The sequence below is a fragment of the Entelurus aequoreus genome, linkage group LG04 (genome assembly GCF_033978785.1).
Source record: "Entelurus aequoreus isolate RoL-2023_Sb linkage group LG04, RoL_Eaeq_v1.1, whole genome shotgun sequence".
Lineage (NCBI taxonomy): Eukaryota > Metazoa > Chordata > Actinopteri > Syngnathiformes > Syngnathidae > Entelurus > Entelurus aequoreus.
In genome coordinates, this window is record NC_084734.1 from 59028292 (window position 1) to 59048720 (window position 20429).

Below are 20429 nucleotides of genomic sequence, written 5' to 3' on the forward strand. Positions count from 1 at the left end.
AAAAGAAAAGAGAGGTTGTAGGCCATTTTGGTTATGGAGTCTCATTTTTCAGGGAGATTGGACCAGATTATTTTTTCCATATTTGTTTTTGTTATGTTCTACTCCTGGACGTGTTTACTTCATCTTTAGAATGTGTTGCGGACCAACTAAAATCGAGCTGCAGGCCACGCTTTGGACAATACTGCTTTTGAACATCCTTGGCATTCGGTGTACTTTTAGAAGGTTGATGAAAAACACACATGCATCTTTTGTCGTTATCTTTGTTTATTATCAAAGATCAGTCGATCCTAACTTCATGTCAACAACTTGAAAAACAGAAAGGTGAAAGGAAAACACTGCTGAAGCAACACGGTATTTTTAATAATAGATCATTCCGTATCTAACATTTTATATTTTCTCACTATGGCAATCCAATATGTACAATATTCACATTCAGTCCAAACAATCAAAATTAAAGCTTTGTCTTAAAAAGGAGCTGAATCAGCATTTGTTGGTTGGCTGAAACACGTCAGTCCCTCGGCTCAGAGAGTCCTCGTGCATGTGCGTCTACCTACAGGTGTGAGCTGTAGAAGGCAGGTGCAGCGTAGCTCTGCGTCCCCAGCATGAAAGGAGACAGAACATGGCTGGTGGTGAGGAAAGGAAGTTGGACCAGGCTGCCCGCAGGAGGGTGATGGTGTCCAGTTGCGTAGCCGGTATGTAAGGCCAGGTGCCCGCTGATTGGGGGAGACGGACTTAGCGGGCTGAGGCCGCCCAGAGCGCCACCCATTCCTCCCCCGCCTGCTCCGCCTCCTGCACTGGTAGGAGCCGAAGTGTCTGCGCCGGGGTTCTGTTTCTTCCACTTGGTCCGGCGGTTCTGGAACCAGATCTTGACCTGGGTCTCGGTGAGGGACAGCGACAGCGCCAGGTTGAGCCGCTCGCAAACAGACAAGTAGCGAGTGGACTTGAACTTGTTCTCCAGCGCCACCAGCTGCTCGTAGGTGAAGGCAGTGCGTGCTCGGCGGGGTTTGCCCGACTTGGAGTCCGTGCCTGAGCGTTTCCGTTTAGGTTTTCCTTGCCCACCGTGGCCCCCGTTAGGCTGCACGCTGATGAGCTGACCCGCAGAGCCTCTTCTGGGGCTTTTTGAGTCTTTGCTGGAGTCCTGAGGGCTCTGCTGGCCAACATCTCTGTCCCCGCTGAAATGCAGAGCCGAACTGCTTTCCTCGCTGCTGTAAAGCCCATCTGGTGCGTCGGAGTCTGGAGTACCAGCTTCGTTGTAGACGTCCTCATCTGGACTTCTGTAGCCAAAGTTTTCTGCAACGTAAGACAATGAAGATGAGACATTCCATATCTACACCAGTAGTAAAGAACACATTTAATCTGTAACACTCATCAACTGGAACAATTTATTCAGATTGTTTTGCATGTTTTTACAAAATGTACTTGTTGGTCGAAAGTTGATTGCCTCCAAAACATTAGTGGACATTTATCAGTCCCTCCGGGGATTTTTGTGATTGTTGTGGCCTAAAAAGCTTGAATTTGCAGCAGCTTTTTTACAAAGTTGTGTTAAAAGTTGCAATGTTTTGACGCTATTTAACATTGTATCAATTTGTGATTTCATGAATTTGCAATCATTGTTTTAATTATTCCTCGTAATTTAACCTAAAAAAAAACCAATTAGTGTATATATCAATAAATATAAATACTGTAGAAGGTGAAGTGAAGAAGAAGGGAAAGGTGACAGGAATTTGGTGCATGTGAAGGACCTGGAAATTCATTTCTAAACAAATATTGGCCTACCTGAAGAAATTCTTCTTTTTTCTGATATTATTCGTGTCAGCGTCACTTACACACTTTCTGATGAAAAAAATCCGCTTGTTTTAATTTCAAAAAGCAAAAAACAATACCTCTACTTCAAAAGGTTGAAAGACAGAGTTTCATATACAATTACTTTGAGATAAGAGCGCTCTCTCGACTTCTTGTCATGCTTTAAGTTGCGAGCGTTTTCACCACTACTTGAAGTAATATTTGTAACAGGGTTGTGACGTTTGGGCAATAAGGAGTTAATATATTGTTACACGTTGTTGCTCCTGCTTTGTTTGCGCAAGAAGCAAACATATGTTTTGATTAGACGGTTGACATGCATGTTTAAACGCCGCTGGGAGATCGACATCCTGACCACTAACAATCGGAAGTAAGAAAGTTAGTGTGATGGTGAAGAAGCGAACCACCAAATTTGGCGTAATAAGCCAAGAGTGTCTAAACTCATAATAGGGACAAAATGTAGACTATAATATTCAATATAATATTGCAGACTTCATCCAAGTCTTGGTCCAAGAAATCGGAACTTGCAGGAGGTTCATTTAACCCTTCAATAATTACAGACAAATGTAAATCAGAATCACACTGACTGAGTGACCGTGGCAAAGCTCCGAGTTCTGACCTCAGTCCAAACACTTCCTTCTGTGAGCAGAGCTCTGACTATGCTGTGTGCAGGTCGGCTGAGTGACACTTTTCTTTCTTATTGGATGTCTCCACCTTTTGGAGGGGAGACAAGCATTATGCGCTCTTAAGCGGAGGGCATCGTTTTCTAGAGCTGCTGTGTGCAAAACAGCAAGCTTGGTCAAAAACAAACATACCAATGCATCAGGCGTGCACGTTTTGCATCTCTCCAAATGTTCAACAGAGATGTTATGTCTTTGTCACACTGACTGACTGGCATTGAAAACACTTAAAGGTGGAACTGCACTTTTTTGGGAATTTTGCCTATCGTTCACAATCATTATGAAGGACATGACGACGGATGGATTGTTTTAATAATGCATTCTAACTTGTAAATAAACATAAATAAAAGTCGGCTCTATATGGCCCCTAAAACCCAATTGAAAAACATCCAAAAAGCGCCAACAATACTCCATTTACATTTCCTGATTTGAATATTAACCAAGTATTAGTGGTAATGTTATTAGAAGCGCTAACGCAGACAAACTATGTATAGCAGCGCGGTGATCACAAGCTTGTGTGCCTATGTTTACATCATCGAGTGGTCTGCTGCTTCCTCGTTTCCTTGCTCGTCAAACTTTATTGTAGATCTTAAATCATGCCTCTCACCTGGATTGGAGAAGGACGAGGATGTAATCTGACAAGTCGGTACACTTTGACAGCCAATTTAGACCCGGAAATGGCGAGAACGACACAAAAATATGCTTGTTTCTTCGCGAGGATTATGAGTCATTCTTCATCTAAACGGGAATATATGAACATCCTGTCAGGCGGCATCCTAATGACAGATGACATTGTACAGTAAGTGATGATTTATTATGTTTGTTGGCTCTCATAAAGTCTGCAGTGAGTAATAATCAGTGATGTTGTTAAAAAAAGCGAAGGTTGTAATGCGTTTTTAAAATGAATGCGCTGCGTACTGTATGCCTAAAATTATAAAAATATGTAAATATTAAATGTTGTGCATGAGCCTGTTACTACATTACATATATACTTACATCATGTATATAAAATCTTAATGGAAGTGTTTGTATGTTTCTAAGGGCTTTATAGGCAGAATAGGGCGGCTCCCATTGGAAGCAGACTTTTGATCGCATTTGTTTAATATTTAGAACACTATCCATTCATCCATTTTCTACCGCTTGTCCCTTTTGGGGTAGCGGGGGGTGCTGGAGCCTATCTCAGGTGCATTCAGGCCGAAGGCTGGGTACACCCTGGACAAGTCGCCACCTCATCACAGGGCCAACACAGATAGACAGACAACCTTCACACTCACATTCACACACTAGGGCCAATTTAGTGATGCCAATCAACCTATCCCCAGGTGCATGTCTTTGGAGGTGAGAGGAAGCCGGAGTACCCGGAGGGAACCCACGCAGTCACGGGGAGAACATGCAAACTCCACACAGAAAGATCCCGAGCCTGGGATTGAACTCAGGACTACTCAGGACCTTCGTATTGTGAGGCACATGCACTAACCCCTGTTCCACCGTGTTAACCCCTATTTAGAACACATTAAAAATAAATACATGTCCTTCATAATGATTGTGAACGATTGGCAAAATTCCCCCCCAAAAAGTGCAGTTCCCCTTTAAGTATTCAGTAAAGAAATTAATTGCTTTGCATGGACACAGTCCATACTTTAACCCAACCTGCTTGTTTAGAATAACAATTGAAAGAGTGTTATTGTTGGGAAAATATGTATGTTTTCTAGTCAAAAACACACTGAACAAGACTATGAAGATAATAAATTGAGCATTTAGTCTCTTAAGAAAGAGAAATGATTTACAGAGGAAACCAGTCTGAAAGTAAAGGCTTAAAAAGTAAGTGACAATATTAACATGTGGACGTTCAGTTCTTGTAAAGTAAGGTTAAAGTAAGTAATGTACATTAATGACGACAGGCTCTTCCTCGAGCTAAACACTGAGAACATTGATTGATTGATTGATTGATTGAGACTTTTATTAGTAGGTTGCACAGTGAAGTACATATTCCGTACAATTGACCACTAAATGGTAACACCCGAATACGTTTTTCAACTTGTTTAAGTCGGGGTCCACTTAAATTGATTCATGACATCACAAATTCAAACGTCTTTCAAAAGTTATCATAATAATAATAGTTATTATTATTATTATTATTATTATTATAACATGGTAGCTAGACACCACAGGTGGCTATTGGATGAATAGTAGTGTTGGGTCAGATGCCCAGAGGTGGGGCATCGGAGCAACATCCCCTCCGTTACTACATTTGCTTAAGTCTTCGTTTGGATAAATTTGACTAGTCAGAGTAGTTTTAATGCAACAAACTTTTAATTTTTACATTAATATTTTTGTGAAAAAGAAACATTACTTTTACTCCGTTACATTGACTTTCTTTTATATCAAATTATTAATGTATAACCTATTTAATACTCCTTGGAAAGACCCATTCATTTAGCTTGTTAGAGAGATTTCTTTGTGCAAACACGGTCACATGACTCTATTTCACCAATCAAACATAAGCACTAGTGACGTTTACTTTTTTTCATGTTTTAGCCCTGTTGTAGCGTCATAAGTGACTGTAAAATGAGCATCTTTTGTTGTACAGAACATGCTGTAGTAGGATTTCTGTCTCCCTCACAAATTGTACACAAACACATGCACACACACACACACACACACACACATGCACACACACACACACACACACACACACACACACACACACACACACACACACACACACACACACACACACACACACACACACACACACGCACACAAACACACTCACACACTCACACACACACACCAACTACAATTGTAGTGCAAGTACCATTAGAAATAGCTACTAAATAAATCAGAACTTACTCACCAGTAATCAGTACTTAAGCCGTTTTTCACTGAATATTCACTCTATTCAAGTAATTATTTGCATGACTACAATGCATTTTACTTTTACTTGAGTCATATTACTGTCTCAAAAAACTGTTAGACTCGGTGGACGACATTGGGCTAAATTAATTTGGCCGGGGGCAAGGCTGTACATACATACATATATATGTGTGTGTGTGTATGTATATATATATATATATATATATATATATATATATATATATATATATATATATATATATATATATATATATATATATATATATATATATTTGTATATATATATTAATTGTACACATATATTGATTGTACATATATATATATATAAATATATGAGTATATATATATATATGTATTTATATATGTGTATAAGTGTATATTTATACATGTATAAACACACACACACACAGGACACACAGGTGAAACTAAAAAATGTTTAATATCATGCAATGGTTTGTTTATTTCAGTTATCCTAAAGATATTTCCAACCTTCTTTTGATAGAATCTCAGAAAATTTGGGGTTTACAAAAACAGTAAGCGTTGGATTGTTCACATTGTTTTTGACTCAATTTGTCCAATGGATTATTGTCGGGCCGTGATCTGTTAAAACATCTGGTCCGTATGGGCCGCATCTGTGCTCAGTTGTAGTCTACAAAATTAAATTCCTTATAGGTTAAACATACTTGTCCAATAAATATGATTCTGATTCTGACTCTCTTTCCCACTATTTGTGGCAGTAATGTGTCAGTCGGTTGACTGAGTGACGCATGACAAGCTCAAACAATAAGAAGAAGTCTGGAGCAAAAGTCATTGATACGTTCATTAAAGGGGAACATCACTTTTTTTTAAATGTTGCCTATCGTTCACAATCATTATAAGAGACAAGAACACACGTCTTTTTTTGGAGTGGAGGGGATTTTAAAGATGATAAAAGACGCTTGGAAGATGCGGCTAATGGGAGTCACTGTTGTAGCTTTCAAAGCCCTCTAAAACAACTTCAAAACCCTCCATCAACGTTTTATATACACACTGCAAGTATATATATATATATATATATATATATATATATATTGTATATATATATATATATATATATATATATATATATATATATATATTGTATATATATATATATATATATATTGTATATATATATATACCGTAATTTCCGGACTATAAGCCGCACCTGACTATAAGCCGCACCAGCTAAATTTAGGGGAAAATACAGATTGCTCCATATATAAGCTGCACCCGACTATAAGCCGCAGGGTTTTGATGTGTAATTAGCGTAGTATATAGGGGTTCCTGCTACCTCGGAGGGGATTGTCGGGACAGAGATGACTGTTTGGGAACGCAAAGTGTCCCATTTATTAACAATAAATCTTTCAATCATTCAATCAAACTTTCACATCTTTGACATGGCGAACAGCATTCGTGCAGAGTACAAATAATACAACGGTGCAAAGTAATACAAAGTGCTCGCCTGTACGTTATCAAAATAACCAGCCTACCGGTATATGAAAAGTCAGTCTTTAATCATTGTGTCATCGTCTTCCTCCTGCGTACTAAAACCACCGAAATCCTCTCCGTCGGTGTCGGAGAAGAACGTCTTCCTCCTGCGTACTAAAACCACCGAAATCCTCTCCGTCGGTGTCGGAGAAGAACAGGCAGTAAATAAGCCGCACCCTTGTATAAGCCGCAGGGACCAGAACAAGGGGAAAAAGTAGCGGCTTATAGTCCGGAAATTACGGTATATATATACATATGTATATATATATATATATATATATATATATATATATACATATGTATATATATATATATATATATATATATATATATATATATATATATATATATATATATATATATATATATATATATGTATATATATATATATGTATATATATATATACATATATATATGTATATATATATATATATGTATATATATATATATATATACATATATATATATATATGTATATATATATATATATATATATATATACTGTATATATATATATATATATATATATATATATATATATATATATATATATATATATATATATATATATATATATATATATATATATACATATATATATATATATATATGTATATATATATAAAGTGTAGTAACAGACGCGTTCATAACAATATGTAATATGTACAATATTTACCGTAATTTGGTCATTTTAATCATTGCCGTAACTAGTTCTGCGGCGCAATTATTTCCATTTCCATAGCAGCGCATTTCTGACATCTGGCAATAACCCCTGCCGGATAAAAACACGCAAGTGTGTTCTAACCATGGCAGACTTAGTGACAAACAACAAAGACAACTACTGTTGGACAAATGAAGATTCACAACCTTATCTTTTTGAATCTTTATGGAGGATGAACTACTGCTTCTGGAAACCAGTGCGAAGGGAGAGTGAGACGTTGGATCAGACGGAAGCCGAGAGAATGAGGTGAAAGTGAATCAAAGCTGCAAAATGTGGAACTTGAAGCCAAGCTATTTCGACATAAATGGAGTGATTGCCCATAATTAACTGGAAAAAACGTCCCTGGCTAGCTGGACCAAAAAGACAACTGTCCATCGAGTGAGTCACACTTTATATTAATCATAATACACGCAGCAGGTCATGGATGTATCATGACAGACAGCATACACTGTCTGGCTAGCTATATACAAACAAAACATTAAATGTTGGCTAATACTTTACAGTTACTGTAATATGATTGTTCATGTTTTTCAGTCAGTACAGATTGGTGTTATTTCAAATTGTGTTGTGCATTACAAACTCAAATGTGTTTTGTGCTGACGCAGTAGCTAGCTTATCTCTTACCGTAGTTGGCTTCTACGGCTAATAGCGAAACACGCCGATGTATTACTACGCTGGAAAGAGAGTTCCTCAGTGTTCGCTCTTAAAATAACAATGTCGCTACAGTTTGGTTATTACACAGGTTCCAGAACGTAAATGAAATATTGTTGACGGTTTTTGAAAGCATTTTTAAAGTGATTTAGTGGTAGAAGTGATTGCTCCCATTAGCCCAATTAGCTGAATTGCTAGCCACCAAGAACGAGCCGATTTCTATATGTTAGAAAGCGAAAAAAAACTAAAAACTTTTGTCTTCTGGTCCCTTATAAGGATTGTGAACTATATGCAAAATTTCAAAAGAAGTGCAGTTTCACTTACAAAAAATTATAATTAATAATTTATGTAAATGTGTTTTCATCAATTTTGTAAGAGTCCCTTTGTTTACAGTATATTTGATCACTATTTATTTTGGTGTTCAATAAATAATCATCTTTGTGATAAACACATGCTTTCATATCATTTCTAAATGAAGACACCTGTTCAACGGTAAGTAGTTTAAATACTTTAAACAGATTCCTAAAAACAGCAGAGTGCTCCTGTCATATGGATAATCTTTGACTCATGTGTTTTTAAAGTAGGTACTTAAAAATAAAAACAGCACAGTACTCTTGTCATAAAGAGGATAATTGAAAAGCGTAAAATATGACTATTTGTGACTATATTGTCCATTTGTCTTTTGACTGCCACTACTAAATAAAGGAATGTATGGGAAACACAATACAAAAGTACTTTCATGACATATTTGGTTTAAGGATATATGTAATAATAAATTCTCTTTTCTTTGATAAATTGTCTTTTGACTCAGTATTTATCAAACACTTAACAAATATATCTCCAGTATACAAATAGTTTTGTTTATGTATAAAAGTGCCGTATGGGGCATGCCTGTGTTACAAAGGTAATTGATAAATACAAATAAACACATATCTAAGAAAGTTATTTCAAAACCCAATCAAAATAATTTGATGAAATCAGAAGACAATTTAAAGTACAAACATTGTAATATGTAAAAGCAGTAAGATGTCAGAGAGCAGCATATGTCTTGTATAATTACATAAATAAAACAATAATGCAACAAAGTTAGTAGTGTTTGAAAGCTAACACTGATACAAGTATCATTCCTTTACCACAAAAACTCACTTTTATTCTTATTCATTAGTCAATATATGTACTTTTTCATATCTACACTGAACCATCAAATTATTTACTTTCATACCAACATCATCATTTACATATTGTTTACTAAAAGACTATTCATTTGATATTTAAAAAAAAAAAATGGTTCAGGCTTTAAGAAGTTGTTGTTTTTTGTTTGATGTAAGAATTGTTGCATACGTATGATTGGTACATGTGTACACCAATCAAATACCTTTACAGTACACCTTATTTATTTTAGTTGCCTGCCTCCTTACTTAAAGTACTGTTGCATCATTGACTGTATACATTATATGTTGCACCAAGATTGTACTGAATATTGTAGTACCCTCAAAGTGTCTTCATTGTACATGAGGGACATTTTCTTCTCAACTTATTTGTTTATTTAGGCTGAAGGTACTGAATACTGTATAGTACGTTTTATAGATAAGGTATACAAAATATTATTTGTATTTACCCAACAAAAACATTGTAATAAAAAGTGTTCTACAACTTTGAGCATCAAGTTCCTTAGTGAAGAAACATTTAGGAGTGCTCGTCATGTTACAGTTATATAAGGAGGGATATAACAATTACCGGTGTTAATGATAAACTGTGGTAAAACTTCCAGTGATTAATATTAACGTTTCATATGTTAATTACAATAATTTTGTGATCGATTTCCGCAGTTCGATAAACTCACAACACGGTGAAACAGCTCATTTCCAGAAGCAGCCAGCAAGCTAACAGCCAACATGCTGATCAGTACTGTAGCTAGCAGCTGACGCACTGATTAATAGCTAGCAGCTAGCACGCTGTTCAGTAGCTACCAGCTAGCCCACTGATTGGTAGCTAGTAGTTAGCGCCCTAATTGCTACCTGGCAACTACCGTGCTAATCGCTAGCTATGTTAAAAGCTAACAGTATCAATCAATCAATCAATCAATCAATCAATGTTTATTTATATAGCCCTGAATCACAAGTGTCTCAAAGGGCTGACAGTACAAAAGACATTAATGACTTTCCCCATTACAAACTTTATACCCCAATCTAAACTAGTAAAAACACATTGCTGTCTGAGCAACTAAACTATTCAATAACAATAATAATAATAGATTTTATTTGTATTGCACTTAACATTTGAATGACAAATATTTTGTGCAGATTGAACCCACTTAGCACAGAGCAATAAATATGAACAGGATTCCTTGAGCATTAAAATAAACCACACTCTAAAAACTTTACAAAAAATAAAATGGAAGAAGATAATTATATTTAAACACTACAACAATATGTATTTTAAGAACAATATTTTATGTTTATTCTGCTGAGGAAAGTCTTTGTGTCTTTTAATTTATTAGAAAACAAAATAAAGCTTGGTTAAAAGATTTCTGTGTGTGCATGTGTACTATATTTAAAATTACTATTATATAAACTTTTTAATCTACACATTTATAGAAAACAAGTTACAAAAATATCACTATGTTTAACGATTAAATTATTGAAAGTCTGATGTGACAACTTCATCACAATAACAAAAATGCAAATAATACACCAATAAATGTCAATGTTTCAGTGATTTGACATCAATATATGTTCTTTTTCAATTCAAAATACATTTGCACTGCATTAAAACATGTCAAATTATACATTTATCATGAACAATGTTGCATACTATATGTAACATATTTCACATCAATTAGTAATATTTTATGAAATCGTTATCATCATTATTTTACTTTAAATGAATGTGGATTCTAACGGGTCACATGACATGTTCAACACAAATTTCTGAACCTTTAATATTTTCTAACACATAATGGTAGATTCACTTTAACGCTACTCATGAGGACAACCATCTTTTAATTGCAATTGAAAATGCAGCGGTGCCATCACGACTATTAAAATAGGACCGTCTACTAAGTTGTTCAAGTACTGGACATATAACAGTATATTAGTTATTCAAGTGCTAAAAATGTGACATTATGTAATTAATGCTATTCAAGTGTTGTACTTAAAATATGACCATATAAATTATGTATAACTTTATATCCTTTACATTATATGTTATTCAAGTACAACAATTGTGACAATATACAGTATGATATTCAAGTACAGAAAATGTGAGAGTACATTGCCGTTATTAAAGTAGTGTAGGCCTAGTTGAAATATGACCAGATATCACATATGTTATTATGTTATTCAAGTACTGCAAATGGCCCTGCGATGAGGTGGCGACTTGTCCAGGGTGTACCCCGCCTTCCGCCCGATTGTAGCTGAGATAGGCTCCAGCACCCCCCGCGACCCCGAAGGGAATAAGCGATAGGAAATGGATGGATGGATGGGGAAGTACTGCAAAAGTAATAGTATATCAAATACTATAAGTACTGCAGACAGTGTATTGCATACGTATATGTTATTCAAATATTACAATGTGACAGTATATTACTGTTATTTAACAACTGTACTTAAAATATTATATGTGACAGTATTTTGCATACTGTAAGTAGTAGAGAGGTGAATATATGTTAGTTAAAAAAGATGAATCATTCATTTGAGTTGAGTTTATTACAGCAATTGTTGTATTTTTTGTTAAAGACAAAATAAAGACTTGTTTGCGCAAATGATTTCCATACTGACAAATCAAAAAGATGTGTAAACCATTCTAATATTTGTTTTAAAGTTGTGCTAATGACTAATATATATATATAAAAAAACCAGCCTGCAAGTATACGTAACAATTGTATTATTAGTAACATTTCAACAGTTCTCCCTATATTATGTTTTTGCTTTTTTTCACACTTTTGCTGTATTTTTGTGTTAATATTCCTGTTTATTGTATTTTTAGAATATGCATTACAACGTGCACAAAAATAAAACAGCTGCAGTCCACAAATGGTCCCCACATTGCACTTTGGACGCGTTTGCCTTTCGTTATTGCTTTTAATTGAGGTTTTTAAAAAAAAGTGTTTACAAGAAAATATCAACTAAGTTATGTTTGAATATTTGCACAATTGTGTTCTTCTAATTATATTGTTTTGTATTTGGTAATTTTCTGAAGTATTTTCATTGTATTTATTTTCCTCAAATATATCCCGCTTGTCCGGAAATACATGGATGGAAGATTAAAAATGAAACCTGTCAAAATTGGCAGGACAATAATTGTTCATTAATATTTAACAAATTCATTGGTACTTAAAAGTAAAAAAATGTGTGTTGTAGGCCCTACAGTTAAATTAATATAATGTTCTTCAAAATTACATGAAACATGAATTACTTAACAATACTGAATTGTCTGCGCTATTATCAATAAACTGCATCATAGAAGGAAATCAATTACTCCGAGTCGAATAAATTCTATTTGGGATATATAATTAAATAAATGAATTAAATTGTGTACTTTCATACATGCATTCATATACCACCGTTTTTAGTATTGCGGAATTGGGAAAGGCCGACGCAAATTGACTGCGTTTATTCTTTTTTTATTTTTTATTTTTAATATTGTCTGAAGACCGAACGAGAAAAAAACGGTTATCATTTTTACTGAGTAGCAATAAAACGAAACTATCAATTAACTCATGCTGGTGTGGTGTCATTAGATGATTTAGAGGAGGCCTCATATAATATCATATATAATAGTGTTATTATATTTCACTGCCAGGAAAAGTGTAATTTTTTAAATAATACTTTTATATTTCATTATTACATTAAACGAAAAAATATATAAGAATGATGGAATTATGTTGCGTTAATGTCATAAACGATTAAATCAATGTGACTTACTGTGATAACCCTGCGAATATGCGTCGCCGTTGGGCTCCAGGCCCGCTTCGCATCCTCCACTGGATCCTCCTGTGGATCCTCCACTGGATCCTCCACTGGATCCTCTCCGGTTTTCCTGGCCTTGCTCACCGCGGTGGTTGTCATGTCGCCGACTAGTGAACTTGTTTGGGTCCAGAATGTCCAGAACAGAGAAAGAGGTAGTCCGGTGACCGGCAGGACCCTAAAAAAGACTTTTTTTTTTATTTAAAAAAACCCCCAAAACTTTTACGAAGCTTTTTATATCCACAACAAAAACTGTCGCCTGGTTAGATATGACACATGAATAAGTTCATATTCACTAGATATATTATCATTCGTAAAATTCAGATGAAAAGTTTCAATGCGGCCCGCAGCCTGTTTCTTATTGGCTCGCGGCTTACTTTAACATTCTAACCTAACACGAAAAACTAAAAAAAACAAAAACAAAAAAACAACAGCAGCTAAAATGGTGGGAAATGAGCAGTAATAATTATGAATAGTTGTAATTTTATTAGTATGGACTTGGTTTCATATGTATAATTGGTGTATGTGTCATTTGTTTAATGACTTGCAAGGAAGCTACAACTAAACGATTTCTCTAGATAGATAGATATAATATATAACATCTATATATAACATTAATTATTTATGACTCAGTATGTCTAAACTTAGTGAACAATAATATGGGAGTTGGATCATTTTCATTTTTGTCATTTAGTTGTTGTTTTTAAGTCTAAGAAATACATTTTATATATTTCAATGCAAATTTGAATTAAATAAGTCAAAGTGTATGTCAAGTGTCTTATTATTATTACTATTATTATTATTAGCATGTCTATTTTTTCTCCTCACATGACACCTTTTTGCTCTTTTTCCCAGTTGTGTTATTTAATTTTTTTTTACTCATATTAATAATAATAAAATGGGCTGCGCACCGCAAATGACCCTCAAGCCACACATTGGACACCCCTTACCTTATCTCCTATTGTATTATAAATACAGTACATTATACAGCGATCTCTAATGGACAAATCCATAATTATAACAAACATAATGAAATCAATGCATCATTAAATGATTAAAATAGAAGTTTGTATAATATATGCATCGTTATATGTACAAACTACTCACAAAGTAGCAGCAAATGCATGATCAACACATCATACTTTCACGATCGAATATGTTCATTTGCATTATAGGGACAATTTATAAATTAGGAGGCATATTGTCACTGTTTTTTATTCGTTTTCATTATTAGCATATTTCACGATGTGTCATTTGAGTCATGTATACATATATGTACTTAGTAAGTACAATTGGTGTGCATATATAATTATAACTAGCATACATTTGAACAATTGCACATTTATTGCACGATATTGATGAATAACACACACACGCACACACAGACACACACGTTTATTTTTTGCATTACTCTAAATTTCTTTCCTAAAATAGGACTTAAATGTAAGAATGCCTCGCATCCCTTTAATTGTTTGTTTTTCTATAGTTATTATATATTAATAGTAATATGTATTTATTTCTGTATTAGGTTTTTTTAAATTGATGTACCTGCATGAGGACAGCATATGTAAATCCGCAGTTGTGCTATAAACTGGCATATTTACACCTGTATCGTTGCAGATGTTCATTAATATGCACCAACCCTAACAAATAAATGAATGAATTAAATAGTAATTATAATTATAAATATTACTCAATGATTCCCGTTATTTGTATTTTCGTTTCTAACAAACAAAACACCCGTCCTGCTCATTTGAATGTTTTAGTCATGTTTACATAATGTATTGTCGGTGTATTTTCAGGAATACTGAATAAGAATCAAGGGGGCAACATCTGAAAGAATGAATGAGCTTCACGACATGGAAAATTAATAGAATACGTTTTTTTTTATTATTGCGTCACACACAGGCTGGACTGTAAATTAACATAACTATTATAGACAGAGACTTCCCTTTATTGTCAGTCAAATTTGAACTTTACAGTACAGATAAGAAACGACATTGCATTGCGTTAGCTCGTTGTAGTGCAGGTATAAAAGAGCAATAAGGTGCAGATATAAATAAATAGATTACTGTAGAGATAAATATATTGCACTTTTGCATATGCATCCACGTTTATGGATGTCTTGTTATATTGTATTTATATTACAGCGAGTTTATTATATATACTTATTTTCTTGATAAGAAAAAAATATCTCCTTTCAAATATTTTCTTTTTTAATTATTATTATTTTTCGTGGCTTCCACGTTGAACACTTGCGTGCTGTGGTAACACACACATTATTATTATTATTATTATTATAATTATTATTATTAATTGTGTGTGTTTTCCTCCGTTTCATACAAACGTGAATATTATTCCAGTTATTTTTATTATGATTATTGATTTAATTGAATGCAGGTGTGTAGTATCCAGCTAATAAGATAAGAGGAGATAAGACAAACTAAAATACGATAAGATCTCTGAGGTCGTACCTGCAGCGGCGGTACCGGTACCGGGTTCGTGGGAGGAGGCTCCTGGTGGTTCTCCGCATGAGAGTCTCTAATCCCAGCCGCCGTGGAGAAGATGAGTTTGTCCCCAGAAGGAGCTTCTCTAGTCCGTGCAGGCTCCAAAGTGTCCATGAGCGGCACCAGCGGGTCCTGCTTGAAGGAGTGTATGTCTTCCGTGTCCAGGGAGGAGGACAGTGCCCCGGCGTGTGCCGCCGCCACGTCACTGCCCATGCCGCTACTCCTCTGTGGACTACTTAACGTCCACATCAAAACTCTTTCAACTCTCACACACTCTCTCGTACACACACGCGTGAAATAGTCAGTGAGCGCTAACCTCCACCATGTTGTCCATGTTCATACTTCCACTGATGAAAAAGACTTCCGTAAAGACTCCAAGCAACATGGCGGCTTTAATTGTCGCCTCTGTCCGACGTGTGTGTCCTCGTCCTCTTCATCGTGGCTCCGTCAAACAACACACTTCATTTTCCGCACGTCCACATCCATCACTTTGTCAGCCTTTGGCTCCAAAACACTTTACTACAACGGCGACAAGAAGAAGAAGTGCAAGAAGAAGAAGGAGAAGAAGGAGAAGAAGAAGGGGCGGGAAAAACTCCCGCCACCACCCACCATCATCAGCATCATCTTCATCTTCATCTTCATCCACCATGTTGCTGCTGTCAGCACATTTGATACACTCTCCCTTTCTCCACTATTAACTCAAAATACTTTGAACTCACCATGATGCCCTTTATCAAACACGAAACAATAACATGAAGTCATATTTCTCCATACATGTATTGTCTGTGTCATTACAATCGTTGTTTCAGTAAAAACGGCAGAAATATGATCAAATATTACATCATATGTTACTCAAGTAAATGTGACAGTATATTGCATGGGTACTAGAAATGGGACAGTGTATTACATACTATACTGGGAGTACTGTACAAGAAATATGACAATATATTACACACAATACTGTAAGTGCTAGAGATGGGACAATAAAAAAGTACTAGAAATGTGACAATAGATTACATATTATAAGTAGGGATGTCCGATAATGGCTTTTTGCCGATATCCGATATTTCGATATTGTCCAACTCTTTAATTACCAATACCGATATCAACCGATACCGATATATACAGTCGTGGAATTAACACATTATTATGCCTAATTTGGACAACCAGGTATGGTGAAGATAAGGTCCTTTAAAAAAAAAAATAAAAAAAAATAATAAGATAAATAAATTAAAAACATTTTCTTGAATAAAAAAGAAAGTAAAACAATATAAAAACAGTTACATAGAAACTAGTAATTAATGAAAATGAGTAAAATTAACTGTTAAAGGTTAGTACTATTAGTGGACCAGCAGCACGCACAATCATGTGTGCTTACGGACTGTATCCCTGCAGACTGTATTGATATATATTGATATTTAATGTAGGAACCAGAATATTAATAACAGAAAGAAACAACCCTTTTGTGTGAATGAGTGGGGGAGGGAGTTTTTTTTGGGTTGGTGCACTAATTGTAAGTGTATCTTGTGTTTTGTATGTTGATTTGAGAAAAAAAACAAAAAAAACCAACAAAAAAACCAAAACGATACCGATAATAAAAAAAACAATACCGATAATTTCCGATATTACATTTTAAAGCATTTATCGGCCGATATTATCGGACATCTCTAATTATAAGTAATAGAAATGTGACAGGAAAATGACATACTACTAGAAATGTGACAGTATATTACATACAAGTACTAGAAATGTGAAAGTACTAGCAATCTGACAATATATAGATGCTATGTTAACTAAATGTGACAATATATTATATAAGTACTAGAAAAGTGACAATATATCAATCAATCATCCATCCATCCATCCATCCATCCATCCATCCATCCATTTTCTACCGCTTGTCCCTTTTGGGGTCACGCGGGGGGTGCTGGAGCCTATCTCAGCTGCATTCGGGCGGAAGGCGGTGTACACCTTGGACAAGTCGCCACTTCATCACAGGGCCAACACAGATAGACAGACAACATTCACACTCACATTCACACACTAGGGCCAATTTTAGTGTTGCCAATCAACCTATCCCCAGGTGCATGTTTTTGGAGGTGGGAGGAAGCCGGAGTACCCGGAGGGAACCCACGCAGTCACGGGGAGAACTGCAAACTCCACACAGAAAGATCCCGAGCCCGGGATTGAACTCAGAACTACTCAATCAATCAATCGAAGTTTATTTATATGACATACTATAAGTACTAAATGTGACAGTATATTACATATTATAAGTACTAGAAATGTGACAGTATATTACATACTTCTAGAAGTGTGACAGTATAGTACATATTAAAAATACGAGAAATGTTACAGTACTAGAAATGTAAGATTATAGTACATACTATAAGTACTAGAAATGTGACAGTATATTGCATAGGCTACTATAAGTACTACCAAATGTGACAGATTATAGTACATACAATAAGTACTAGTAATGGGACAGTATATTACATAGGCTACTATAAGTACTACCAAATGTGACAGATTATAGTACATACAATAAGTACTAGTAATGGGACAGTATATTACATAGGCTACTATAAGTACTACCAAATGTGACAGATTATAGTACATACAATAAGTACTAGTAATGGGACAGTATATTACATAGGCTACTATAAGTACTACCAAATGTGACAGATTATAGTACATACGATAAGTACTAGTAATGGGGCAGTATATTAAATAAGCTACTATAAATACTACCAAATGTATATTACATACTACAAGTACTAGAAATGTAACAGTATATTACACATTATAAGTACTAGAAGAGTGACAGTATACTACATGTATAAGTACTAAAAATGTTACAGTACTGGCAATGTGACAGTATACATATACTATAAGTATTAGAAATATTACAGTACTAGAAATGTGACAGTATATTACATAGATGTGTTACAGTAAATTACATACTACAAGTACTAGAAATGTTACAGTACTAGAAATGTAAGAGTATATTACCTACTATAAGTACTAGAAATGTAACAGTATATTACATATTCTAAGTACTAGAAGAGTGACAGTATATTACATGTATAAGTACTAAAAATGTTACAGTACTAGCAATGTGACAGTATACATATACTATACATGTAAGTATTAGAAATATTACAGTACTGGAAATGTGACAGTATATTACATATTTATAGATGTGTTACAGTAAATTACATACTACAAGTACTAGAAATGTTACAGTACTAGAAATGTAAGTGTATATTACCTACTATAAGTACTACAAAATGTGACAGTATATTACATATTATAAGTACTAGAAATGTGACAGTATATTACATACTTCTAAAAGTGTGACAGTACAGTACATAACAAAAATAAGAGAAATGTTACAGTACTAGAATTGTAAGATTATATTACATACTAAAAGTACTAGAAATGTGACTGTAAATGTGACAGTATATTACATACTATAAGTACTAGAAATGCAACAGTATATTACACATTATAAGTACTAGAAAATTGACAGTATATCACATGTAAAAGTACTAAAAATGTTACAGTACTAGCAATGTGACAGTACACACATACTGTAAGTATTAGAAATATTACAGTATTACAAATGTGACAGTATATTACATACTTCTAGATGTGTTACAGTTCTTACATACTACAAGTACTAGAAATGTTACAGTACTAAAAATGTAAGAGTATATTACTTACTATAAGTACTAGAAATGTGACAGTATAATACAAACGACTAGAAATGTGACAGTATATTGCATATACTATAAGTACTAGAAATGTGAAAATACTAGAAATATGACAGTGTATTACATACCTTAAGTACTACAAATGTGACAGTAATTACATACTACTGGAAATGTGATAGTATATTACAAATACTATAAGTACTAGAAATGTGACAGTATATTTACACACTGTACTGTAAGGACTAGAACGGTGACAGTATAATACATACTGCTGGTAATGTAACAGTATATTACATCCTACAAGAACTAGATATGTGACAGTACATCACATACTACTGTAAGTACTAGAAATGTTAAAATACTAGAAATGTGACTATATAATACATATTATACTGTAAGTACTAGAAATGCTAAAATACTAGAAATATGACAGTATAATACATACTATACTGTAAGTACTAGAAATGTTAAAATACTAGAAATGTGACAGTATATTAAGTACTGTACTGTAAGTACTAGAAATGTGACAGTATATTACATACTCTACTGTAAGTACCAGCAATGTGACAGTATATTACATACCATACGTACTAGAAATGTGCCTGTATATTGGATAGTATACATGTAAGTACGGCCCTGTGATGAGGTGGCGACTTGTCCAGGGTGTACCCCGCCTTCCGCCCGATTGTAGCTGAGATAGGCTCCAGCGCCCCCCGCGACCCTGAAAGGAATAAGCGGTAGAAAATGGATGGATGGATACATGTAAGTACTAGAAATGTGACAATATATTATATAGTATAAGACTGCAGCTGATATAGGCTCCAGATAGGCTTATAACTCACTATGATAACATTTTATCAAAAAGAGGGATCACTGCATAATATTTGCAGAAACATTTACTGTACACCATGACTCTCTATTACATGCGGAATGTATTTAAGTAATAATTCAAGTAAAAATTCAAGTAAAAATTGTGTTACACACATCTTCGCCACTAGTT

At 34.6% G+C, this 20429-nt stretch overlaps 1 protein-coding gene across 1 annotated transcript; it reads right to left on the reverse strand.

Annotated features, from left to right (window-relative positions):
• Positions 1 to 278: 278 nt before the first annotated feature.
• On the reverse strand, positions 279 to 16245 carry nkx1.2lb (NK1 transcription factor related 2-like,b). The gene is made up of 3 exons (XM_062043685.1): positions 15681 to 16245; positions 13165 to 13384; positions 279 to 1290 (listed from the first exon to the last, which is right to left on the reverse strand). Exons 1-3 carry the CDS (start codon positions 15960 to 15962, stop codon positions 551 to 553), a joined length of 1242 nt encoding a protein of 413 aa, XP_061899669.1. The 5' UTR covers positions 15963 to 16245; the 3' UTR covers positions 279 to 550.
• Positions 16246 to 20429: the final 4184 nt, after the last annotated feature.

What these genes read in the sequence shown, in the direction of transcription:
- nkx1.2lb (XM_062043685.1), bottom strand. Translation starts at nt 15,962, where the DNA reads ATGTGGACGTTAAGTAGTCCACAGAGGAGTAGCGGCATGGGCAGTGAC. An exon ending in TACCGGTACCGCCGCTGCAG is followed by an intron (nt 13,385 to 15,680) that starts GTACGACCTCAG and finishes AGTCTTTTTTAG; the next exon opens with GGTCCTGCCGGTCACCGGAC. An exon ending in ATATTCGCAGGGTTATCACA is followed by an intron (nt 1,291 to 13,164) that starts GTAAGTCACATT and finishes CTTACGTTGCAG; the next exon opens with AAAACTTTGGCTACAGAAGT.